Source organism: Sciurus carolinensis, chromosome 4 (assembly GCF_902686445.1).
Source record: "Sciurus carolinensis chromosome 4, mSciCar1.2, whole genome shotgun sequence".
Taxonomy (NCBI): Eukaryota; Metazoa; Chordata; class Mammalia; order Rodentia; family Sciuridae; genus Sciurus; species Sciurus carolinensis.
In genome coordinates this window covers 62,269,918-62,296,656 of record NC_062216.1, presented here as the reverse complement: position 1 = coordinate 62,296,656, position 26,739 = coordinate 62,269,918, and the positions used below count along the sequence as shown (strand labels likewise).

The window sequence follows — 26,739 nt, the reverse complement described above, 5'->3', positions numbered from 1 at the left end:
GTGACTATGTATACTTTAAGTATCACTGTTGTCTTCTCAACTCTATTGCTTGATGTGTCAAGACCATGGTGTGATTCTACCTTTAATTTGTTGAAATATCATTAGCTGCTCCACTCTGCACAAGGTTTCTATCTAGGTCCTACCCCCCAAAAAATAATGAATAAAGTCCCATGCCATGACCCTGCCTAGTGACCCTTGCAATGGCTCTCCATTTTAAGATTTCTCCACTACTAATTCAGTCCTTCCCCCAGGATCTTAAAATGATCCCATAGTGACATTCAAGCCCAAGAATCGGTACAAGATAAGATTTAGTGTGCTTATCCATTAAAAAGTAACTGAGTGACCAGGTGTGGTGGTACATGCCTGTGATCCCAGTTACTAGGGGGTATGAGGCAGAAGAATCCAAGTTCATGGTCAGCAGAGTAATTTAGGGAAATTCTGTCTCAAAAAGGAACAGAGATGTAGCTCAATGGTCGAGTGCCCCAGGTTCAATCACCGGTACCAAAACACAATAAATAAATAAATTTTTAAAAATTATGTGCCTACTATGTGTTAGGCACTGTCTAGAAGTTGGGAACACAACGATGAATAAGTCAGACAAGGTTCCTCTCATGGAACTTATTTTTGTTTCTTATCCCACAGGTTTCTGATTTTTAACAATGGACAAAATCTTGGTTTGGCTTAAATACAAAAGAATCAGGTTCTATATTTGGAATTAAGCCACATTTTTCTGAGTGGGGGTAGGGAGGGTTCTCCCAGCATCCTGAAGTCACACAACATATTCTACCTACTAAGTGGGGTCTGACTGGAACCATCAAGGACTAGATAGATTAATTGTCATTTTTCTTGGGTCCTTGCCAGGCTCCAGCAAAACAATGCCTTTCTGTGGAATATATTCAGTAACAGGCAAGAATGGCCAAGGAGGGCAAAGTGCTGTTTATTGGCCAGCCCAGGGGCCCAGGACCACCACTCAGCTATTGCTCAGGAAGACATTGCCCCCTCGTGGTTCCTCATATAACCGAGGTAAAGCGGGCATTGGGATGGGATGCCAATTAGCACAATCAACACATCAAAACATGGGCAAAGTTTTCAGATTAACGGTAGCCTTGCTTTTTCTGAACTTTTTCAATTGCAGTTTAAACAGACTCTTGGTTTATTCCCCTCCAGGATGTTCCTATAGAGAGCAATGACATTGTGATAGCAATGAAAGAGAAACATTTTTTTCCATCTAACAATTTTTTTTTCTTTTTCAAAACCTTCAGACTGCTGCCCCCAAGAAAAACTCAATATGTAAGCTTAAGTATCACTACTGTGTTTCTCTTCATAACTCCTTTAAAGAAAAAAAAAAAAAAAAAAAAAGAAAGAAAAAAAGGAAAAAAATTTTTGTTTTGCTTACTATAATTTGAACCAGCATTCTGTGATTATGTTGCTGTGGAGTTGTTTTGGGTATCTTGTCTCCACAACACCACTTCAAACTCCCTAAAGGCAGGCCCCTTATCTTCGACTCCCACCACCTCCTCCACCCTGGCCCCAAGAGCACTTAAACCAGTGTAGGATAAAGAATGTCTAGTGGTGGGGGTGGGGTGGGGGATGGGGAAGAGATAGACAGTTAAGCAAGCAAATAATAATTAGAAGTTGTGATTGGTGCTGGTCAGAAAAGAACAGCAGTGCTCTGAGAATTCCTAGGTGTGAGAAGTGAGGCAGAGTCTATCAACATATGGTGTATACATTTTTAAAAGAATTGATTTTGGTACTAGGCATTGAACCAGGGCAATTTACCACTGAGCTACATCCCCAGTTCTTTTTATTTTGAGACAGTCTTCCTAAATTGCTGAGGCTGGCCTGAAATTTATGATCCTCCAGCCTCAGCCTCCTAAATTGCTGGGATTACTGGCATGCATCACCACGTCCAGCTTGAAATTTAAAAATTTAAAGTTTGTAGCAGTCAAGTTTAAAAGTTTAAATAATTTAGTATTGGAAAAATGGACACTTCCTTAATAATTATGTTAACATCCATGTATTTAAAACCTAAACTGGTCAAGAACTGAGCCCTAGGCGCTACAGTTCTATCAATCTGTAATGTCCTCTAAAACCCTGAGAAATTAATTATAACTCTCCCATTTCATAGATGAGGAAACAAGTTATGCGATTCTTCTGCGGTTGGAGTACGACCAGACCAGATGTTGAATACTTGGTGCTTTGACCTTGCGCAGATTGTTGTACTGACCTCGAGTTCGGCTTGCCAGTAAGGAGTATTCACTTAGCCAACAAGTATTTACTGAGTGCCTATCATGTGCCAGGTAGCTCATTTAAATAGCAGTGGGATTAAAAAGATAAAAAAAAGGGCACGGTCTTGCAATCCAGGAAGGAGCTCCCCCAAGAGTGAGGGAGACAGCCAGGTAAACAAATGGTTCCAGAACAGTCCAGGCAGAGACGTGCGAGGAGTTTGAACAGGGGCCACCGGAAGCCTAGAGAGCAACAAAGCGGTGGGTAGGCTGGAGATGTTTCCTAGGACCCGGGCGTTTGTGGTGGGTTTGAAGCCAGCTCCATGAAAAGCCGGCCCAAAGTGGGCTGTCCCCGGTGTCACTTGAACTCTCCCATTTCAAGTTGCCGGCTAGGAAAACTGGATCTCAAATGGTTATTGGCAAGGAGGGCAGGCTTAGAGATAGGGGTGCAAATTCCTGGTGAAGAGCAGGCAAACAAAGTAGCACTGCCAGGTCCTCGCACTCGCTGGTTTTGGATCTTCTAAGCCCCTCTACAAGCCCACGCACGCAGAGACGCGAGTTGGCTAACTCAGGGCAGGCTGGGACGCAGGGGGACGCCGGGACCCCCCGGGGCTGAAGTAAACCCGAGGACCTAACCTTCCCGCCTCCTCCCGGGCCCTCGCCCTCCAACCCACTGCGGAGTCGGGGGCTGGAGTCGGCTGCTTCCGCCAGGCCAGCCACCCCTCCCCGGCGCGCGCCATCCGGCAGCGGGGCAGCAGCGCTGCCCCTCCTCCCGCGGGGGTCTTCTAGTTCCCTGTCCCGTCCCTGTGGGCTGAAGCCTGCAGCCCACGTCCAAGGAGGGCGGAGGGAGGAAGAGAGGGAGGGGAGAAAAGAGGGGAGGGAGAGAGGGGAGAGAAAGGGAGCTGCTTCCATCCAGTACTTCCCAGAGCCTGCCAGGAGCGCGCACTCAGCGCCTCTACGAGTCCCAGCGTCCCAGCCGCGGCCCGCGCCCCGCACCACCACCACCACCTCTTCTTCTTCCTCCTCGTCTCGGGCCACCCCTCGTTCTCTTCTTCAGCAGCTGTTAGGCTCGGGCAGCAGCAGCCCCCAGCCCCAACTCGGCCACATCCCCAACTCCCGGGACTCACTCCTGGGACGCGCGTCCTCGCCCCATCCTTTCTTCCTTCCTTCCCTCGCGCCCGCCCTCCCTTTCCAGGTCTCCCTCCGGGTCCCGATTGTCTTCGTCCCTTGCTCCCTTGGCTCGCGCCCGCGCCCTGCCCCGTCTCTCCCTCGCACTTCCTGAGTCGCGGGCTGCCCCACGCCGCGCCGCAGGAGCCCAAGCCCCAGCCACCGCTGCCCCAGCTCCAGCCCTCGCAGCCCGCGGCCCCCATCCGAGGGAGCCCCGGCGCCCGGGGAAAGCAAAAGTGGGCGAGCGCGCCGTCGCCCAGCCCCGCGCCCCAGCCCTGCCCGGCGAGAAAGGACCGGGAAGATGAACAACGGCGGCAAAGCCGAGAAGGAGAACACCCCGAATGAGGCCAACCTTCAGGAGGAAGAGGTACTGAGGGTCTCGGTGCGGTGGCGAGTGCGACCTGGGTCGGAAGTGCGTGCGGGTGGGCGCTGGTGCTAGTCCGGGGCTCCCGGCTGAGCTCCGGGGAGGGGGCGCCGCGTTGAAAGGTTTGGGAATTACCGTTGCCCCGAGACGCAGCCCCGAAATGTGGCCCCGGGACGGTGTGTCTGTGTCCACGCGCGTCTGCGTGCCCACAGTTGCGTAACTCTGAGGACTTTTGGGAGACGTTTGTAAGTATAATGGTCAGCTTTGTTTGCCCGGGATTTTAAAAGCGCAATCGAGAGCTGACTCCTGAGTGACCTCAGATGATCGGGACCGGGAGGGTCAGGACTTAGTTCTACGCCTGAAACTGGAACTTGGGGGGAAAACGTTGGTTAAGGAAGAAACTCGGGGAAAAGTTCTCGTGAAAAGACACCTCAACCTCAGTCTCCTACCCCTCCCTTTCTTTCAGTGTTAAAAATTCTTAGTGAAATATCTGGCGAGACAGTTTGGATTAATAGATAACTCATCAGCCGCATTCTTCTCTGATGAGTCAAAGACCCCCGACCTTGAGCGATTAACTTTTGTATATTTCGGGGCGATGTGGGATGGGGGAGCAGAAGAAAAGAGTGAAAAACTTAACAGTTCACCAAATGAATATCGAGGATGTTTTAATAAGACTCTGACTTAAGAGTAAAATTTTATGTAGTACGTCTGAAGTAGTGATTTAAAAAAAAGTTTTGAGTCTGCGGAACGTTCCTTTGGTATATGTGTGGTATATGTGATCCCGGGTGCGGGATCGGGGAGGAATTCTGGAACAGATGTTTCAGAATTTTGTAGTTAAGATATTTGTGATATCCTATCATATGATTCTGTTCCTGTAGGTACATTATCTAGAGTTCAAGGACTCAATTTCCCATAGCTGAGTTCTTAAACATTCTAAAAGGAACTTAAGGGTACACATGCAGGAAGTATACATCTTAATGTAATCTGCAAAGGGTTCTTACAGGTATTGCATCCAAATAAAGAACAGAAGGTAAAACTTTTCTAAAGCAGTTAGGGTGGTGAGATTATTGTTGAGACACCATGTTGTATGCAGATTGAAATTCTGAGAGTGAAATCAAACCTTGCAGTGGAATTCATCAATGTACCCAAGAACTCTGCCCCTTATCCACTTGTATAATGGACTACTTACAAGATAAGGAGAGACCTACCGTCATGCAGAAGAGTGCAAAATATTTTTCTCTTAAACACAGTTGTATGGTCGTGCAACCCAGGTGAATTGCAGTAAGCTGAAAATTGTTTTCTTACGTGAGGAAATCGCCTAGTTTATTGTCACATTATTTTGAAAAGTGTTGTTTTATACCTACAAGTATAGAAATATCACTGTTCTTTTTCAAAGAGATAGACACTTGAATTGCAAGTTTCACTCTTTTCTGACTGCTTTGCAATTTATTTTCCTGATCACTATATTTTTTTTGCCAGTTTGCTTTTTTAGAAATTGCTGTTTAACTAATTCACTTAGCACATCAAGATAATCATTGCTTCAGAAACCTATTTCAGTTAGATTGCCAATACCCTTCTAAAGGTAAAAGAATGTCGTGTGTGAAATCATCTTTCTCCTCTGGTCCAATTGAGAAAACTTGAAACTGGGAAAAAGTTAATCAGGACTATCAGGGTTTTTTTTTTGTTTGTTTGTTTTGTTTTGTAGGCAGCAAAATAGGTTTGTGTGTCCCCCAAACCATACCCACTTAACTTAAAATTATGTAGAGGAAAGTCATGTTTTTCTCTTGATCCATCACAGCTGAAAACAGCTTCTGCAACTGAGGTATTGGCTCTCCTTCAGTGTGAGCTTCTGTATAGTAAGTGCAATGACTGCCATCCCATTGCAGTCACTGTCTCTTGTCCATTGTCCCCGTGGTATTCCTTTGCAGGTAGGAATGGCACGTGGAACTCAGAATATCAATATTTTTAGCAAAAGTCTTGTTATAAATACAAGACAGGTGGGAAGATTTCCGAACCTAGTTATACCCAAGGTAGAATATATAATTTAGATGTAATGAAGAATGAGGGATTATAAGGTTAGAGATTCAGGGAAGAGTTTGGCCGGGAGGATTCCCTGTTTTTGGTCTCATTTTGTTTTTTGAAAAAATCCTAGTCTGTCTGCCCTACCTCCCAACCCTGAAAGCCACAAGTAAACTAAATACAGTTATTTGGTGAGTCCCATTAATGTGCTTGATATTATACAAAACCACCACTCTGGACCCTTTTCCTGCCCACCCAGTGGATCAGCAATTTGTTCTCAAACACATTTAAAAGTCTTGACAGTGAACTCCAGTAAACAGAAACACACACATATAACATGTATATACACATAATGGCAAGAGAGGAAAAATATGCTTGGTTGTAACCTCTGGTGGCCATTGAACTGATGTGGAAAAATGAATCCAGTCACAATTAAGAGAAAATAGTTTATTTCCAAATTGCTGGGGCTGGTTTAGGCTTTTTTCCACATTGGAGAAACCAAGTTTGTTTTCTATTTTTAAAACGAGTACCTCTTATCATTCAGTATGTTTTAATCCCATTCGAGAGTTTCTTATAGCTTATACCATAATGATGATGTTGAAATACTTATTTGGCTCCAATGGTATAGAATGAGTGGTCTGGAATTTAGGAGAATTTTTGCAGCTTTTTAAGGTTGGAAGTTTCTTGAGAATTTGTGCAGAATATGTACTTCTGCTTTGGATAGCACTTACAACTTCGAGGAGAATAATTTTAAGATTTAGCTAGGCAACGGGGTAAGAGAATATATCTGGCTTTCTGTGTGTGTTCCTATGCAAGTTGTTTCTGTAAAGAAAAAAAACCAGTTGTCAAATCTTACTGGGATCTAAGATTTATAAAGTTTGTATTTATATATACAGGGTATCAGATCATATTTTTGGAACCTCTTTACAATTAATAAAATAATTTCTTGAATTTATCTCCAGTTGCATGATCAGACTTTACTGAAGTTAGTAAGTACCTAATAGACCCATAATTATTTGTCTTAATTTAGTTATCATTTGTAAGTTTCAATATATTATAATATATTGACTTTTTCTGTCTTGAACATAGAAATAACTTATTTGCTGGTCACAGAATTTTCAAAATAGAAATTTCTTTTGAAAATCAGATAAATATATAATTTGGTTTTGTTTTTAGTTTTATTCATGACATTGAGTACTTTTCAGACTAATTATAAATCACTTTTAACAGGCATTGTATTATGTCAGAGTAGTTTTATTTATAGTATAAGTCAGTTCAGTCACAGCAATTTCAGGAAGAATTAAACTAGGGAAGTGAAAAACTTGGCACCATTGGAATATTGATTAAAAAGATGTTTGGCAGATGGTGGGCAGAAATCATATAAAGCCAAACCTTTCAGAGGTTCATACAAACTTTACTGCACATTCCTTCCTTTAAAGTGCTTAGTAATTTTGCTAAAGTAAGAGCGTTGTAAAGACATTTTTTTTTTTATAATTAGCACAGAGAAAGGGTAATGTCAGTGATGTAGCCATGTCATGTTTACATTGAGCTTTAAGATGAATCTACTTGATGACTTTGGGAAGGTACAAAATGGTTTTGTGCAGTTTAACTGAATTTGAAGTCTGTTATTACAAATCAACTCTAATGAAAAACTTATATTTCAGTTATAGAATGGGATTTGGTGACAGTGATTTGGATGAAAATGTAGTGACCTCATAGTAGACGGATGCTGCAAGACCACTGCCAATATTGCATGCACTTTTGGGTTATTTTTCTAGGGGTGGTTTTATAATATCCTTGATAAACCCTCATGCACATATGCATTCTTGTTTCCAATGGCATTTATGTTTTTGGTTTGGATGAGGTAAAAGTTCTTTTTTGGAGGTGCTTTTGTATTATATTCGTAGGTTCATTTTTATTTTGCTTTGAGGATAAAAGTGTTCATTGCTGGTGATAGGGCAGTATATTGCGGGAATTCAGTTGTGTGGGTAAGGTGGCAGAAATTAGTGCATCTTTTTTGAAGGACTTTGGTAATTATGTATCAAAACATGTTCTAGTGATTTTATTTAGTACTTTTATTATTAGGAATTTACTCCAACAATAACTTATGATGTTGAAAATTCACAAAACTGTGTCTGATATAGGGAAATTGCTAAGTAAAACATTATAAAGTTCAGTAAGGGAATATTAGGCAGCCATTAAAAACTACACTCTTAAAGTTTTAAAATATATATGTGTATATATATATATATATTTAAGCCTATATGTGTATATATATATATATATATATATATATATATATACATATAGGCTTAAAACAACAGACATTTGTTCTCTTTCAGTTCTGTAGGCCAGAAATTTGAAAACATGGTGTTGGCAGAGCAGTGATGCACTCTGTAAAGTTGTAGGGAAAAATCCTTCCATGCCTTTTTCCGTTTCTGGTGTCTCCAAGTGTTCTGAAGACTATTTTTGTTGAGGGGATAGTTTTCAAGTTGTAACATTAAATGAAAAGAGCAGATTTTGAAGTTTAATATCTTGTGATGCTCTTTGTATCCATGTAAGTAAAACCAAATGTAATAAAATTTCTGTAATTGGTGGGTTACAGATAGTTCTTAATCATTTTCTGATGCTTTCCTGTTTTCATTTTCTAAAATGACTGTGTGACATTCAGGATTGTTCTAATACCTCTATACTCTGCAAACCATTTGCTTCAACTTCCTCTTCTGTTCTCCCGATTCAGTCTCATTGTTTTCTAAGGCAGGATTCAAGTTTGAACCTATATTTTTACACTAGCCTGTCAACTGGATGTCTCATCCCATAGAGATGATTTTTTTTCCCTCCAAAGTCCAGGAGTTACTTTGTTATCTCCATTTGACTCCTGGATCACCACCACCTTTTATAGAGCTTTTTTTTTTAAATATCGATACCATTTTATAATAGTCTTGATGCCATTTTATAATAGTCTTGATGCTGAGCACCTACCCAATGACAGTAACCCGACACCAAGTAAGTACTCCACTATACTCACACACACATACTTATTCTTTATAAATACATGATTTTTTTAAACAGTGGAATACCCTTAATGGTAAGGTTGATGCTTATGAGTTTGTAGCCACTTATTTAATATTGAGGGTCCCTTGCCCACTGGGGGATTTAAGAAGGCATGAATGGACCCTCTGGGAAATAATCTGTCATCAGGAACCTCCAATAGAGGGCACAGGTGAATGCCTAGTCCATCTGTAGCCACTGTCAATGTGGGACCGCTCATCTCATGGTACCGTTCGATTCTCACCTTTTGAATTTGTTTTTTGCAGTGAAACTCCATTTGACCTTCTGACCATAGGTGTCCAGAAACCTTGGTTAGGTGGAAGAGCAGCAAACTCCATATGTTCCCAAACAAGCCTGCTCTGTGTGACAGCCACTTTGGAATGTTTGTGTTCAGTTTCATTTGGCACCTTAGTGTCTGCCTGGGGGTAGGGGAAAGGGAATGCAAATGTTCCTCTTGAACAGTGCTTGCTTTGGTCAAAGAAAAAAAAAAAAAAGTTAGGAAGGAATGAGGAGAATGAGGCTTAATAGCTGGAGCAAAAGTGGCTACATAGTTCAGTGGGCTGGAGGCCATGGAGGTCCAGGTATTTAAATTGATGTTGTGTTGATAGAGGATGTCAGTGCCATGACCCTGATGGAGATGAGCATATTTATGGGAATGACTTGGATATGACTTCTCACACTCACATCACTATCTTTAATGTACACCAGAAGAGTATTTTAAACAACTTCAGTGCATTGCGTGTGTGTGTTTGCCAGAGAGAGTGTGAGAGGTGCTTGACCCCGGAGATTGAAACTGACTAAAGGGTACCTGCTTGAGCTTATCAGAATAAAGTTGCCCCACTGGTGAATATGCTGATAGCAGAAAAGACAAATATTATAGTCATTTAGCCTATGAAATTATCTTTTTATCCATTCACTCAAGAAATAATCACTGAGTCTTTTGGGGAGTACCAGGGATTGAACTCGGGCATTCAACCACTGAACCATATCCCCAGCCCTTATTTTGTATTTTATTTAGAGACAGGGTCTCACTGAGTTGCTTAGCACCTCACTTATGCCGAGGCTGGCTTTGAACTGGAAGTTCTCCTGCCACAGCCTCCTGAGCCTCTGGGATGACAGGAGTGTGCCACTGTGCCCAGCAGTCACTGAATCTTACTGAATATTTTCTGTGGGCCAACTGCTCTACATCCTCAAGACAAGCTGCTGTAGGTATTTTGATCCTCATTTGATGGGGAGGCAAGTGAGGCACAGTGAGGTTAGGTTAATACACTAGTGCCTTTATATGAAGATTATGGGGATGATAAGGATACAGAAGAGGCACTTCCTAGCCTGAAGTTACACACAGTTTAATGGGGATGACCCTGTATAAACAAACAGGTATAATAAAGCCTGGTGCTAAGGTTGAGCTATTTGAATTGGGTACCAGCCAACTCTACCAGAAGAAGAGGTGACAGAACTGTGTTCAAGAAAGTAGAAGAGGGCTGGGGATATAGCTCAGTTGGTAGAGTGCTTGCCTCGCAAGCATAAGGCCCTGGGTTCAATCCCCAGTACGGCAAAAAAAAAAAAAAAAAGAAAAAGAAAGAAAGAAAGTAGAAGAGACATTGGAGTTTGGAGCTAAAACTGAATTAAGACTTTGATGAGAAAAAGTTGTTACAGTGGGGAAAAGATGGTCCAGGCAAAGGGTCATCACTATGTGAGCACACAGAGCTTAGGAAGAACAAGCAATGGAGGCTACTCCTGCAGGAGTCCTGGTCTCAAACTATAAGGCTGGGAAGTGAAGCAGACATGAGGGCACCGTCATGGCGTTGGGTAACTGTTATATGTGCAGGAGGGAAGACTAGGAGATATCCTTGAAGCCTTTTGGGGTTCTCCTTTGGATGACTAGCTAAATGGTAACTTTATTTGTAGAAATAGAAAATAGAGAGTTTTCAAGGGGAAGGAGAAAAAGGCAACTTAGGAGGTTAAGATGTTGTGCTTAGGGTTCAGAAAGAAAGGTCTGATCTTAAAATAGGATTTTCAGAACAATTCATGAATATATAGCTTGTAATTTAAAATGTGGGTCATGCGAATGTGTGACCAGAAAATTGAATTCCTAATTCCTAGGGTGAGGGTAAGCAAGGAAAGAGAGAAAAAACAATTACCTAAAATATGAAGCCATGTTTTAAAAAACAAAAGGTGGGGGTTAAGGAGGAATGGGAAATTCTCAGAAAAAAAATTGCAACAATTTTTAAAAAGTACTCTTTAATTTATTAACATAAAGATGCATTACATATACTCTGCTCAGTTATAACACTTAAGATATTTGGTACAGTTATCTATTAGGAAGTGGGGTGGTGCTTCCAATGTATAGTTATATATGGTATACATAATATGTTTTCCTCTAAATTTGATATTAATTCTCTGGCTTTCATTTTCTCTAACTTTTCTTTTCTCACCCCTTCACCTCGAAGGGAAAATTGGCCTCTAAAATCTAGAGAACTTGAATATTTTATGAAACAAAATTTCTCCAAGTTGCTTTGTTCTTTTTTGATTTCATTGGGGGTGGAGTGAAAATAGGATGTGCCTTTGGCCAGCAGCCCAAACCCAGAAGAGGTGACAGCTGTGTCCAAGAAAATAGAGTGTTTTGTGGGTCATATATTCAATTTATCCCTTTCATGCTTTTTTAAAAGTTTGCTGCCTTTTCTGAAGCCCAGCTCAATGTCAGATGAAAGAATAATAGTAGTCCAGGAACTTAAAAGAAAACAACAATAACTTGTATTTGAATTTCTTGTGTTTTAACCCTACTACAACCATTCTGATGCATAGTATATAGAATGTTAAAGAGAAATGGATCCTGAGGTGCACACCTGTAAACCCAGCAGCTTGGGAGGCTGAGGCAGGAGGATCACAAGTTCAAAGCCAGCCTTAGTAAAAGTGAGGCACTAAGAAACTCAGTGGAATCCTATCTCTAAATAAAAATACAAAAAATAGGACTGGGGTTGTGGCTCAGTGGCTGAGTGCCCCTGAGTTCAATCCCCGGTTCTCCCCCATCCCCCAAAAGAGAGAAATGGCAGTAATAAATTCCAGTCACATCCGGAAGATAGATCCAAATTCCAGTCTACAATATTGTGTTGTTACACAAATTAAAAAGACAAGGGAATGTTTAGGCAACCTAGTTCAATCCTGTTAGCACCTAAGATTTTGCAAAGGTATGAGAAATGTGAGACTCAAAATTGAGATCCTTCTCTCCAACCAAGAGAGTAAGTTAGAGGCCAACTTCTACTTTTAATTAGTCCTTATTTCTTATGAGTTGAGTTTTAATGATGTTCCTCTAATTTGCCCAAATTCTTATATTCACCGGGAAGGTAATGCTGGTAGATGGCCAACATTATATTGTAAGGTTTATGAAATTTGTTCTTCTTGAATCCACAGGATCCTGTTTTATGAAAGTGCTTCTTTGCTCACCTATAGGCTGGATAGTTGAGACTTGGTGGGAAAAGGTGCACACTGAAAGTGTGATCTTATTACAGAAGTAGCAGAATTTCCTTTGTGCTTAGAGGGGAAGTGCTACAAAAGTGTAATTGCTTTACCCAGCATGTGTGATTTACAGGACTTAAGAATGTGTGAGTTTCCAGAGGCATCTGTTTTAAAATACAGTATTCCTCCACCTCTACAGGATGTGTTTGGGGAGAAGGAGGGAGGGAGGGAGGTCTTGCACTTCATCCTGTGCCTGCCCCTAGATGGTGGCTGACTGGGAACCAAACCCTTGGTGCAGCTCTTGGGAAGCTTCCTTATCAGAGTAGAAGAAACAAGAAAATTGGTAAAGTGCTGGAATCTAGTGAACCACTACTGGGCCAAATAATCTGTTGTTCTGATTTTGCCTTCTCCACTCTTTTAAGCTCAATTCCTTCCTTCCCAGGAACTCCAAGCATTTTCCAGTAATGAACCAAAGAATTGCTAGAGCTGATGTTGAGACCGTTCTAATTGCAAAAATTTTCCTTTCAGGTTTTCCAAGTGTGTTTAGGAAAATCTGAGGGCTAATTTTAGATCAGGTGGCAAATCCAAATACAAACTTACAAAGTACTTATGATTTTTGCTCGTTAATTAATTGAACATTTATGGAGGAAATATCTCTGCTTTACTCTGCTTTTTTTCACTTTTGGCGGTTCTAAGGATTGCATCCAGGACTTTGTGCATACTAGGCCAACCCTCTATCATTGAGTTGCACCCCCCAGTCCCTGAACCCAGCTTTTAACATTACTTCTTAACAAAGCAAATGAAGCATTATCATTCCATGTTTAGGGATAAGAAAACTGAGGCTCTGAGAGATTAAGTAATTTGTCTGAGGTTTTACAGCTGGTTGATAGGAGCTTAAAATTTTCCAGTGGCACACAAGGTTCATGTGATCTGGGCCCTGATGGCTCTCTGACCTCATCTGCAAGGAATCACAACCTCATTCATTATGCTTCGGTGGTTTGGGCCTTATTTAGGTATCTGCAACTTGCCAAACTTGTTCCAATCCCCATCATACCTCTTTATTCTCCAGGTAGTGCTCTTACTTTGACGTCCTCTTAGGTGCTTTTTGTACTTATCTTGTGCTCCTGGAATGTAACTCCCTGGAGCAGAGACTTTCTGTCTTAAAACCTTAAAAATCCTGATGTGTAGAACAATGCCCAGCACTGCCCAGATCATTTATTCTTTGTGAAATAAACAAAACCAGCCGTCTGACACCGAAGCCTGTACAATACAACGCACTGCCGTACACTTTTTTCCCAACAATTTTCAGAATAAATTTTCATTATTTCTGCCTTCGAAGTGATCTTTACTGGATCTCCATCCTCACTTCATTACATCAGAAACCACAATTATCATCTCACATCCTTTTGAGTCAGAATTCTTGTCTGGATGGTTGGTGATAGTTCCCTTGTGGGGGTTGACACCACGTTTCACGCATGAAGGAATCTTTCCCTTTGTCTAGTTAAAATGGAAACCTGGTACATCGTTCCACAGACCCAGGAAAGAAATGCAGGCCTGGTATGGAGTGACTGAACTTTAGTAAAAGTAGGGCAACACGAATGTGATTCCTGTTTTACAGATGTGACCTGAGGGTTGCCAGGGTTAATGTTAATATCCCAAGTGGAATTGATTTGAAGATAGACATACCACTTTTGGTCCTTTGGTTTAAAAGTCTAGTCTCAAGATCAGTCTGCTTTCTTTTGCTTAGCAAAAGAAAATGGTACATAACTCAGGATAATGTTGGCTTCAGATGGACAAATTAAACACCATGAAGGAATGTCTAATTTGCTTTGCCAACTCTAGGGAGCCACCTCACTAACCTTATAGACTGGAGCTTTCTTTTTTTGCCTCCTTGTAAAGCAGACAAAAGAAATGTAAAATGTAAATCAGTGTTACTTGGCATTACACTGACAGGCCACCTGTTAATTGAGCAGAACAGAGTATTCATGAAAATGCAGGCCATTAGATTATCCAAATGGCATTTATGTTCATCCCTGACTTTGGGCAGACTTCTTCACTCCCATGATCCATTGTCTGATAATCTCAGAACCAGTGGATTATAGATCTTTAGAGAAGTCAGTTCTTGACCAACTCATTAGTACTCAGTTGTTTTTCATCTCACTATTATCTCTGTGTTTTCTGTGGGACCTGGTCAGGTCGCTTAAGCAGCTTGTCTTGGATAAGTTATTGAAGTCTTTGTTTCCTTAACTAAAAGATAGGGATTGTATAGACAATGTCCGCTGTGCATCAACAGAATCCTAACTCCCAATATTTCCATTTTCCATTTCCTGGCTGTGATACAGAATGCCTCATGACATGATGGGTGGGCTGTTTGAGTAGGGATGATTATAAGCCTTGTAAGTGAAAACTCTTTAGATCTTGATTACCTGTGTTTCATTCGTTCTACTGTGGAAGTGCTGGACTTTGGAAGTTTTTTTTGAAAAAAATTTCGGATGCCTGTTTTCATACCTGAAATGGTTTTGTTTTGTTTTTTACTAAGCAAGTCAGTGCCTCTCCTTGTGAAATGGGTGGGAGTCTGTGGGTGTGAGCTAACGGCAGGAAATGACCCTCTCTAAACAAAAGGACTCTTTAAGGCCCATCCTGAGTCTTTGTGTTGATGAGGGGTTATGCAGAAAACCAGTGCTAGGAAATGAATCTCAGCTTTAGCTATTCTAATGGAGGAGGGGAGAATAGAGATCTGCTCCCAGAACACCCTCCTAGAGTCTAAATGCGGGGTGGCACCCACCGCGAGGGCCAAAGAAATGCGAGAGTAGGTCCGGGGTGCTTCTTCAGGACAGCTGGGCTTCCTACTACCCCCAAGAGAAAAACAAAGAACCCACTTTGCAGAATTATACCCAGTGACATTCAACCTTTACATGGGTTTTCAGATTTTGCTCAAAAAGCCCATCACCATCAAAATGCAGAAATACACACAGAATGGGAAAGCAAAAGAAAAGGATTTTTGTATGTTTAATTCATAAATAAAAGTTTGAGTGCTGTAATTTGCTAATGAAAATCCTGAAAATAAATTTGAATTACTATGTTAATTACTATCTTTTCAGTTTGATTACTCCATAGTAAAAAATGCATATTAAAGGTAGTCGGTAGACCAACAAAGAAGGGATTTGTAATCTTTGGGGTGTTAGATAGTGGATCCATAATGAAGAAATGTCCCCTTGCCCTGCACTGGAATGTTCCCTCTTTCCACTTCAAAGTGACCATTCATTCTATCAGTATTTGTTCAGCAGGATTCTGAATTTATATTGCGAGCTAAGTAGTTAGGTCTTATCAGAATTATTTTGCCTTTTACAAATTCTTCCTGACTTGCAGTATTGAACTTCTGTTCTTCTAGCACGTCTTTTTTTTTTTTTTTTTCCAGGAATATAAATCTTTTCGCTAATAATTAGAAACACATTTTTTGGAGAATGATTTTGTGGTTTGCTTAGTTTTTAGTTGAAAATAACAAACATCTTTTCAGAGAAAAAAACATTGTTACACCAGTGTTTTTAGACTTTTTATTACCAGTATATTTTTAGAAAGGAAGGCTGATGTGTTTGGTGGGCAATATGTGTGTTATGGTGGAGGAGTGGGATGTTTTTTCGAAGCACCAGATATTGAACAGAATTGCAGAGATAAGATTAAAGCTGCCACTCAGATCCCATTTTGAAAGGGGTTTGTTTATATAATCAACGTGCCTGAAGACTCTGTACTTTAAATATGAAGCAGGGGTGTGTTCAAAAGAAACCTGAATTATTGTAAATTCCAAAGTTTTTAGGGACAATTTATTCCATTGAAAATTCCAGTGTCTGAAGGGTTGGTAGGTTTTTCTCATTCTCTTAACACATTTTAATTTTATTGTTATTTTTTGTGGTACTGGGGATTTGAACCCAGGGTCTTCTGCATGTTTGGCAAGTGCTCTACCACTGAACCTCTCCTTAGCCCTTCTTATTAAAATTTTCAAACTGTTAATTTGAAGAAGGTTAATGCTGCAAGTTATCAATTTACAAATATGGAAATATATATTGACTTGGATTCATTTGGAGGAGCTTAGGTACAGTACACATTTGGCATGGTTTTTGGTCTTCCAGTATCAGTTATTTTCCTATTACATCCACTTGGTATTTTTACCTAGTAGGCTCAACTCTAAGCTACCTACAACCGTGCAATATCCAGAGGCACTCAGGTGATTGCACTGAAAATGTTTGTGTATCAGCCTCGCAAGCCTGACTCTAAAGACCAATCACAGTAGAGACACTGCTTATGGGTTCATTTATGATTCAGATGGATTCAGGAACATAGTACATCTGATTTTATTGGGTGCTGGAACTGGTTTTTCTGCAACTCCAAATATTCATGTAACTACTGGTGAGCCCCGAATCAAAGTACAAACAGGAATGTTTGTCCATTCTTTCTATGTTCTTAAATGATCAAAGGGAAGTGTCTTGCCCTTTGCAGGACCAGCATCTGTTGCCATTTGGTCATAGTGCACCCAGCCTGCTGACTCTGAATCTTAAGAACAAAAACAAAAGTCCCTAGGGAGGGAGCAGAGACTCTAAAGTGCTATGGGCTTTGGCCAATATGCAGCCAAGATATTTGGGGTTTTGGGGGTTTCTGTTATGGTACTAGGGATAGAACCCAGGGCCTTGGGCATGCTAAGCATGTGTTTCACCACTGACCTATACCCCCCAGTCCCACCTGAGATGTCTTCATCATTAAGTATCCTTTTCTCTGTGTTCCAGGAAACCCCATAGGAATTTTCATCAACATGAAATTGCTTGTTTCTCTTGTTGTAATATCATAGGTCATGATTAGACAGAAGGAAGAATCCTTACTTTTTTTTTTTTTTTTTTTTTTTTTTTTTGGTACTGGGAAATTCAACTCAGGGGCACTTTACCACATCCACAGCCAAATTTTGTATTTTATTTAGAGACAGGGTCTCACTGAGTTGCTTAGCACCTCACCATTGCCTAGGTTAGCTTTGAACTTGCAATCCTCCTGTCTCAGCCTCCTAAGCTGCTGGGATTATAGGCATGCTGGGATTACAGGCATGCGCCACTGCGCCCTCCCAGCCTTTAGTGACCTTAGTTTGATGTCACTGAAACAGTGTTATTTTTCCCAGTACAGTAATGAATCTTGGATGCTCCTCCATCTAGATGATCCAGGCATAGAAATCTAATAGCTTTACCTGGTCCTCCATTCATTCCAGTGCTCTCTGATATCTTTCTACTAACCTAACAAGAATTATATTTTCCAAATTGAAGTTGCAGTCATATTCCTTAGAGCGCCTGCCATAAATACCTTCTTTCTTTCCCCAGTTTTAATGAATTAATTTGTAGCCTTATAGATTAGGGAATTTCATATACAGGGGTAGAATAAAGAGTAAGCTCATGTTCATAGTAAAGCTATGAGGTGGTTTCTAGGATATTCCTAGTCCTAGTATTGGAAACTTGTAGCAATTATTTCTATAGCAAGTGGGCCACAACAAAGCTTCTCTATGAAGCAGAGGTTTTTCTAAGTGTTTTGTGCCAGGCATGGTGGTGCTCCCTAGCAATTTGGGAGAATGAGGCAGAAAGATTGTAAGTTCAAGGCCAGACTTAGCAATTTATGAAGACCTCAGCAACTTGGTGAGACGCTGTCTCAAAATGAAAACTAAAAAAGACTGAGGATGTAGCTCAGTGGGCTCAATTACCAGTACCAGCAACAACAACAACAAAAAAAGTCTTTTTTTTTTTCTCATTGGCAAATAAATTCGTTTAAGATATCTCCCTCCCCCGCATCAGAAAATACAGGTAAACAAAAAAGGGGGGGAAAAAAAAGAAAATTGTACACTCCTTTCCCCAGATGGATTCTTTTCTCTGCGTGCACAGCATCTGGGTTAAGATCATGTTTTACATGTGATTTTTTTCTCTCAACATTGTTATGATTGTCTTTGCAGCCACAATTTTTAATTCATACTGTCATAGTATGAATGTGCCTTAATGTATTTATTAACCCATTCCTTATTATTGGGCATGGAACTTCTTTGCAGCTTTGTGATATAAACAGCAGTGTTGTACATCCTTCCAGCTAATTCTTTCTGTATACCCTTAGTGATTTCCTTAGCTTAATCTTAGAAGTGGAATTTATGGGTCAAAAGTCATACATTCTTTTAAAGACATTTAATGTTTATTGCCAAGTCTTCTATAGAAACACGGTACTAACTTAGTACTCAGCACCAAGAGTGTTCAGCAGGCCCATGTTCCCCATCCTCTGCCCCTACAGTTTTAAAATGTTTCAGAAGTTGTTACATTGGTGTGGAGTTTTCCGCTTTTGTATTCTGTGATTCATATTTGATATTCCAGCCTGATCTGTGCAATACCTGGATGTTACGTATTGAGGTTTTGGGTTTTTTTTTTTAACCCATTTCAAGGCAATGCCCAATTGATTGTGATACTTTGGTAGGCACTACAATAGTTAGCAGATAATTTCTAGGAAACACAATGAAAAATGTTAATTTTGTGATCATATGTATTAGGTGCTTGATATACTTTGCTGGCTCTTCATGTCTACTGATGAGGGCAGAATTTGGGGTGTTTCGTGTATGTGTACAGAATTTCATTGAAACAGCTCTAACACTTGACAGGTAAACAAATAACACCGCCAGTTCAGCTGTACTGGGAGATGCATTCTGATTTTATAGATGTTACGCATGGAGATGTGTCTCAGAATCAGTCATGTGACCTCTATTTCTGTTTTTCAGGTCACATGATTGGTTTGTCCTTGAGGTAAGGACACTCTTAGACATTGGTCAGTTTCACAGAAATTTTGGTGGACAGTTAGCTAATTACATATCTGGAAGGTACTTTAGGATTACAGTTAAATCAACAGAACGTTTTGTTGGGTATAGATCAAGATATAAGTCTACTTCTGAAAATATCCCCTTCCCCTCCCAGTCGAGGATGGTCTCGAGCTCCAGTGTGGAAACCTCCACAAGTATTCCTTGACCATTCAGGGCATTCTTCTGCCCCCACTGCGGAGGCTGTTTTCACTGCGGATGCCCACAACATACCAAGAGCCAAATACTGCCTCAGAAGTACAGCTCAGGTCTCCCCGTGTGGGCAGGGCAATCACCATTAACCCCAGCCCACAGGCCTACTTAATTGTTACCAGAACATTCTGTTGAGTGCATGCCCTCCACAAAGCCTGCACACATGTTGTTTGAGTGTGACTCTAGGAAATGAGCAGATGTAATGGAAACCTCTATCTTGACTCATCCCCTTTGTTATATGAGTGGAATTTGCATCTCCTTTGGCATTTACTCTAACAATATTTCAGGGTAAATTCCCATTGAGCTCATGAACAGAATTTTTATGCATCCTAGCACCTTTCTCAAAGGAACTGGAATCTCCTTGGCAAATAAATGCACTCTTTTTTTCCTGGATTTCTTTTTTCTTTTTAAAAAATTTGTTTTTACTTGTAGATAGACACAGTACATTTATTTGATTTCTTTTTATGTGGTGCTGAGGATCGAACCTAGTGTCTCAGATGTGCTAGGCAGGTGCTGTACCACTGAGCTGCAACTCCAGCCCTGGAGTTCTTGATTCAGGTTGACAGAAGGCAAAGAGAATATTGGTTAGTGGGGAGGAGGTATGACTTCCCTGGAGTACAGTCTTTGGTATTTGTTGAAGACAGAGGAAGAGCCCAGTGTTATCCTTCTGGAAGGATGTAGAAGTGACTACTGAGATGCAGTTTTTCTGCCTACTTGGAAAGATCCCAGTGGACACAGGAAACAGTAGGAGAATAAATTGAGATCCTATATAAATGGACAACATTGTGTAATATACAAAGAGAGAGCTTAGAAATTCAAAAAGAGAGATCAGTGTGGACCAGAGTAAAACAGTCCTTGTGGAAAAATATGGGCCTTGAGGAACTGGTGATTTAAATAAAGAGAAATGGGACCCTGAAGTAGAAGAGTTTCACAGCTGTAAGTTGAAAGTAGGAATGAACACAGCACACTTAACAAGGCTGGGAGACCCCATATCTGACTGTCAATTTGAAGGAATGAGAAGTAAATGAATGATACATATTTGGGGGTATTTTGAAGAATTTTTATTTATCTATGTCATTGGTTTCCCAATCAGGCCTGTTCTGTAGGTGGTGAGTACAGTGTTAGATATCTGTAGAATCCAGTGCCAATATGCTAAGCATATTTTTCCTTTTCCTTTTTTCTCCAAACCTTTTTTTTTTTTTTTTTTTTTTTAACATCTTAGTTTGCAAGGCCATACAAGCTATTCACAGGAACATACTGGTAAAACAAGTTATTTTTCTCTTTGACTCTGCCTCCTTGACTTCTGGAAGCCATTTGTCCCATGATTCCACTTGTTATTCTACTTCTTCATTCTGCCTTTTCTGACTAGCACAGCTATCAGTCGTGGTGGCTCTTAGTCTTGTAAAAATCTATAATTCCTAGGTGATGTAGTCATTCCAAAGATAGTAAATTATAGTCATTCCAGAGATAAACTCCTACTGTATTAGGCCCAGGCGATATGGTGAGCAACAAGCTGACAGTGCCCTGGATGGTAGTGAGGAAGTGTGTATGAAACAAACAAAAGCTTAAGTAAATATTAAATTACAAATTGTGTTTAGTGCCATGAAGGACACGCCTAGCTGATGCGTTGCAAAGGGGACCTTTTCTACTTTGTCCTAGGTGTATTCACCTTGGTTCATGTATATTAACTCAATTAATCCTCACTACAGTGTAGCTACCAAGCATCTTCATTCCTAATTTATAGGCCAGGAACTGTAAGGTTAGTAAGTTGAATAACTTGCTCTAGGTCACAGCAAATAAAACACAAAACCTGGATTTGAACCTAGGCAGTTAATTTAAATCTGTCTTGTGACAATGGACTCACTGCTGGTTTGTAGTCCTCTTTCCTTAGAGAAATTTATTCCAGGGGATCTGGAGTTCTCCTAAGCCTAACACATCTCAGGATCCTGCCTTCATAGAGGAATTTGAGACATGGGACTTGCTTAAGCTCTTTGTGGTAAGTCATGTGGTACCTTCTTGTCAAGGAGGCAAATCACTTCAACAGAATTGCTAAGTGGTAGAAAATCTGGGTGACTTTTGACTCCCCTTGCCACAATCAGGTCTTTCTTCTCTTTTCTACTGTACCTGTGGTGGACTCCAAATCAGATCCTCAGACCCTAAATTGACTCTCCTGTCCTCAGCTGGATTCATGTCAGAGGCCTTTTCCACACCTGTTGTGTCTGCATCAATCAATTGGCACCTGAAAACATTTAGAGGCTCCTTAATCAAAGATTTGATATATATGAAAGTGTTCTGAAGACCTTAGAGTCCTATACAGACATATACCACCATTTTTATTCTTGTACTAAGACCCAACTTTTTTGAGCTATAACTCACATACCTTAAAATCTACCTCTTTAAAGTAAAACAATTGGATAGTTCTTAGTATATTCATGGAGTTGTGTAAGTACCCATAAACACTGTCTAACTTTAGAACATTTTCTTGCCTTCCTCCCCCTCTCAAAAATGAATACTACAGACCCATTAACCAACCACTCAATCATTTTCTCCTTCCCCAGCCTTAACAACTCTGTTTACTTTTTGTCTTTATGGATTTTCTTATAATGGACCTGTCTGTAAATGGTATGATACAATATTGCATTTTGTGTCCAGCTTCTTTTACTTACATTTTCAGTGGTCATGCATGGAATGGATATTTTGCTTCTTTTTGTGGCTCAGTGTTTCCATTATATTGATGTACCACATTTTGTTTATCTATTCATCTGTTGATGAACATTTGGCTATTGCCACTTTTGGGTGCCCACTTCTTCAAGACCTTTTCACCTCCAAGTCTCTGAATTTCTTTTGCCCAGAGTACTTTCAATACTCTTAGTGTATTTACATTTTTCCTTTCCAAGTTTACCTTGAGGGACTTTATTACTTACTAGCCCATGGAACTTTCTAGCCCTGTTGTCAGTTAACTGATTTGGTTGCATCCTGAATATGCTTCCTAGAATTTTTGCTTATCTTCTTTCATGTGTCTGCTGTGGTCTGGATATGTCTTGAATGGGTCCTTGCTAGGGCCCCAGTGCCATGCTCTATGAACCAGAAGCATGAGCCAAGTTAATTTCTTTACTTTATACCCAGCCTCTCAGTGACATTTTACATATGTTTGTTAATTTAGACCTTGAACTATTTTTTAATTAAGACAATTTATTCAGCACACACATTATACACCTACTATGTGGCAGGCACAAGTTGGCTGTTGGAATTAATACACAAAACTAAGAACCCTGTCTTAGCGAATTTACATTCTAGGAGAGGTTACATTCTTTCATTTTTTAAAAAATGTACAGTTAACTTGCTACTGTCTTACATTTTCAGCACTTGGCCTCTAGATGTCTTAAAGTGTAGATTCTCAAACATTTTTTGATAATTCACATTGAAATTTTCTTAATTTTCAAAAATTTATGGAAGTTACTTAATCTTGTCCCAACTGAGTGGGTTGCTGTCTTCCTACTGGCACTGTAAGCACAGTTTTGCTGAGTTTTACTCATGCAGGTCAAAGGCTACTAAGTATCCCCTTGGAATAGAAGCAGTCTTGGGGAAAGCACATCTCTCACATCCTCCTATCTTTGTTTTCACTCCACACCCTGGCCTGGGCTCCTCTTCCCAGCTTGTTCAAGGAGGATGCTCAATTATTGCATGAATTGGAATCTTGTGGGGGCCTCTGTGACTGAAAGAGGAGGGAGTCTGGAGTCCGGAGTCTGTTTCTCACTTATTATCAACATTGAAAATTTTTCCTCCTGCCAAGGGGTGAAAGGCAGGGAGTGAGGGGGGAAGTGCTAGGGAGTAATATTGGCCAAATTATATTCTTATATCATGTGCACATACAAATGTATAATAACAAATTCCATCATTGTGTACAACTGTAAAGCACTAATAAAAATATGTGGGGAAAAAATTCTCGTCCTCCTCCTGTTCATTAGTTCATTAGGCTTGACTGGCCCTCAACTAGGTGCCTAAGACAGGCAGCCAACTCCTTAACCACCTTGTTGTAATTAATTATTGTTAGTCAGGTATCTTTCTTCCACATTCTCTTTTGGAAATGATAGTAACTTGGCTTTCCCAGAATTCTGTGAGTATTAATGAGTTAATATTTGTAGAAGCCTTTGGAAATGTTAAGTGCCTGGTGGTGTTCTTATCTGCTGTGAAGCACAGTTGCCTTATAAGGCTGTCCACTGGGCCGAGGGACCTCAGTGGGGAGCTGGACCAGCCCTGAGTCCGATGACTGTGGCAGTTCGTGACAGTGTTCCGGGAATGGGCTCAGATTTCCTATTTTAATACTGGTGATACCACATTTTTGCTAATTGTTAGTGTTGGTCTCACAAGTATGTTCCCCTAAGTTTTACAACATCTATTTTTAGCATCCATCTCCATGATTCTTGCCTTCTCAAAACCAATTATAGTAAAATCCTCTTGAACAGAAATATTCCAAAAGTTAAGTCCTTACATTTTCTTTTCCTGGAAAGATAGGCTACTTAACCCAAAAAGTATTTAAAGTAAATTAATTCTTTTCAAAATTCTATATTAAAAAAAAAAAAATTCCAGTAGTACTTCTTTTTTTTTTTTTTTTTTTTTTTTTAATCAGTATAAATTGGAATGTACAAATATGCTGGTTGTGGTGGTGCACGCCTGTAATGTCCTAGCTACTTGGGAATCTGAGGCAGGGGGATTGCAAGTTCTAGACCAGCCTCAGAAACTTATTAAAGTCCTAAACAACCTAGTGAGACCCTACCTCAAAATAAAAAGAACTAGGGATGGAGCTAAGTAGTAAAGCACCCCTGGGTTCAATTCCTAGGCCAAAAATAGATCAATAAAATGTATATATATTCAGTGTGGATGTTTACAAAAGTTTGGTCACACTTTTTTTCATGGAACAGACATTTCATACAGTCATATTAACATGGAAATTTACATATTCAAAAGTGCATTTTACAGTTTTTCTCTTTTACTCTGATTGGTTTGTCTGTATAATAACATAGATTTATGTTGTCATAGACTTTTTTTTTTTTTTGTACCAGGGGCGCTTAACTACTGAGCTACATCCCCTGCTGTTTTTGTTTTTTTATTTTGAGACAGGGTCTTACTAAGTTGTTTAGAACTTTGCTAAATTGCTGAGGCTGACTTTGAAATTGCAGTCTTGCTTCAGCCTCCTGAGTCTCTGGGATTAAAGGAGCATGCTACCATACCTGGCTGTCACAGACTTTTGAGCTGGAAGGGACCTAAGAAGTGCTTGTGTTCAACATCCTCACCTAAGCAGTGAGGCAGCTGAAGCCCAAGGTTAGGTCTGGAATACCTCTCTTTTTTTAAGGTAGGCTACAGTATATTAACTGGCATTGTTCTAATATCTGTATTTGTCTCTGAAACAAGAGAGGAGTCTCTTTCTGAATCACTTGAGGTCAAGCAAGATAACCCCATATGTTGCATATTTTAATTCATGAAGCAGAGATGATGATAGCTACTCCACCTGCTTCAAGAAAGATGCTATTGTGCTGGGGATATAGCTCAGCTGGTAGAGTGCTTGCAAGGCAAGCACTAAGGCCCTGGGTTCAAATCCCTAGCACCACAAAAAAAAAAAAAAAAAAAAAAAAAAAATGCTATTACAGGTGAATGCTATAAACTTTTTTAAAAAAGAAGGTTTAAGAGAGTGGTGGAAGGTCAGACTATATTACTTCTTATATCCTTGTTGACTTAGAAGTAGTTGGTTATATTCTTTTTATTTTGTAGTGTCACCAGCACAACAGGCATTGGGTCATCTAAGCTGGATCAGTGGCTTCCATTATTTTCATTAATGATACACTTGTGTTTGCCAGGACAAGTAGCTTGTAAGTAAACATAAACCCTATTTAGAGGCAGTGAACAAATATTTTTGGTGAGCCTTGGACCTCTGTATCTGTGAATGTTTGTAGGCAGTCTCTTGTTTATAGGAAATGTTGCTGGGTTGAACTTTGGCCTTAGTAGTGGTGGGCAATGGGACAAAGTAGGCAGGGAGTGTTGCTGGTTAGCTCATTTGATTAGAACAGTATGCTAATGAACTCCAGGTCACTGGGCCATCTGTGTATGGGTCACCATCTCTGCTCTTCTGGGATTCCAGACCTTGGCCCAGAGACTGGGCAATGTGTGTCATTGGTCATGAGGCTGAAGCAACAAATAGATCAGTGCAAATCCATCCTCAGACCCAGAGAAAGAATTCAAAACACACATCCTATGGTTAGTAGACTACTTATCAAGCTCTCATAACACTTAGAAATTTTTGCACAATTTTCTTAAGTCTTCTGCTGATTAATAACGAAATAGGTATTGTTGAGATCCTGGGAAAATAAAAGTACCAGGAAGGAAATCAAAATCATATGTTATCCTGCTGCTGACATTTTGGATTTTTCTCTTCTTGACATTCTCTTCCCTTTTCAGCTTTCCTTTTCCTTCCTGACCCCACCCCTGTAATTCTTTTTTTCACCATTTTCTTTGGTTTGGTCCTTAAATAATAGTGTTCCTTAGCCCTTTGTCCTACATCTTCATTTCTCATATCCTACACTCCCATGGATGGTGTTCTTTGTCCCAGACTTTTGTCCTGAGCCCCAGAGTCAATATTCAAGTGTCCACACCACCTCCAGTTGGATATCTCCCCCACACCTCAAGCTTAACATCATCCTCCCTCCCAAACCTGTTCCCTATACACCCTATCTCTAGGAACCACCCTTTACTGAGGTGCCCGGTTCACCCCTCTCCTCCTCAACTAACCCATCACCAGACTTAACAGTTCTATCTCCCCCAATATCTTTCAAGCCTGCTGACCGATCTCCATCTTTCCTGTTACCACCCAAGTTCAGGCTACTGGCAAAGCTTCAGCACTGTTGGATCAGCTCTGCACCACTCTTGTGCCCCATCCTTGCCTCAGTAATCTTTCAACTAATGTACATGTGGTTTGTCATTCCTCTGTGACTGTGTCCCCTTGCCAGACAGTCTCATCTGTGACCTTTCCTGTAGGCTCTGTGCTTTTAGTCATACTGAACAGCTTCATACATGTCTCTAATGATGGGTCTTTGATTTATTTAGTAAAGTGTTGTTACTGATGATCTGCCATGGCAGACACCAGGTTCTGGGAACATACTTCCAGAAACTCCAAGCCTTGGATGGGGACAAGACCAAAACAGATAAGGGAGTGGACTTGCTTAGAGGGTGGTAATGACCCCAGCTTTGGGAAAACCTGAGGCAGGGCTCTGCATATGCAGTTAATTTCTGGCATGTTGGCAGGTGGTGTGTGTTCCTACTGTGCCTTGCACACTGCTTGCTGTGTTGCTTTTCTACTGGACCTAGAAAGATGACTCCTTGGGAGAAAGCCTTTGCAC

General features: G+C 40.5%; 1 protein-coding gene across 8 annotated transcripts in view; it reads left to right on the top strand.

Annotated features, from left to right (window-relative positions):
• Positions 1-2,423: 2,423 nt before the first annotated feature.
• Positions 2,424-26,739, top strand: part of Rbpms (RNA binding protein, mRNA processing factor) — a 167,115-nt gene continuing 142,799 nt past the window's right edge. For 3 of the 8 annotated variants that reach the window (XR_007108206.1, XR_007108205.1, XM_047548430.1), the window contains exon 1: positions 2,451-3,759. Coding sequence is in view for 2 of the 8 variants with exons in the window: in XM_047548430.1 (XP_047404386.1) it covers positions 3,694-3,759 (66 nt within the window). In the remaining 6 variants the exon portion in view is untranslated. Of the gene's footprint in view, positions 3,760-26,739 lie in introns of all 8 variants that reach the window. The other 5 variants (XR_007108207.1, XR_007108208.1, XM_047548431.1 and 2 more) reach the window with 4 other exon arrangements.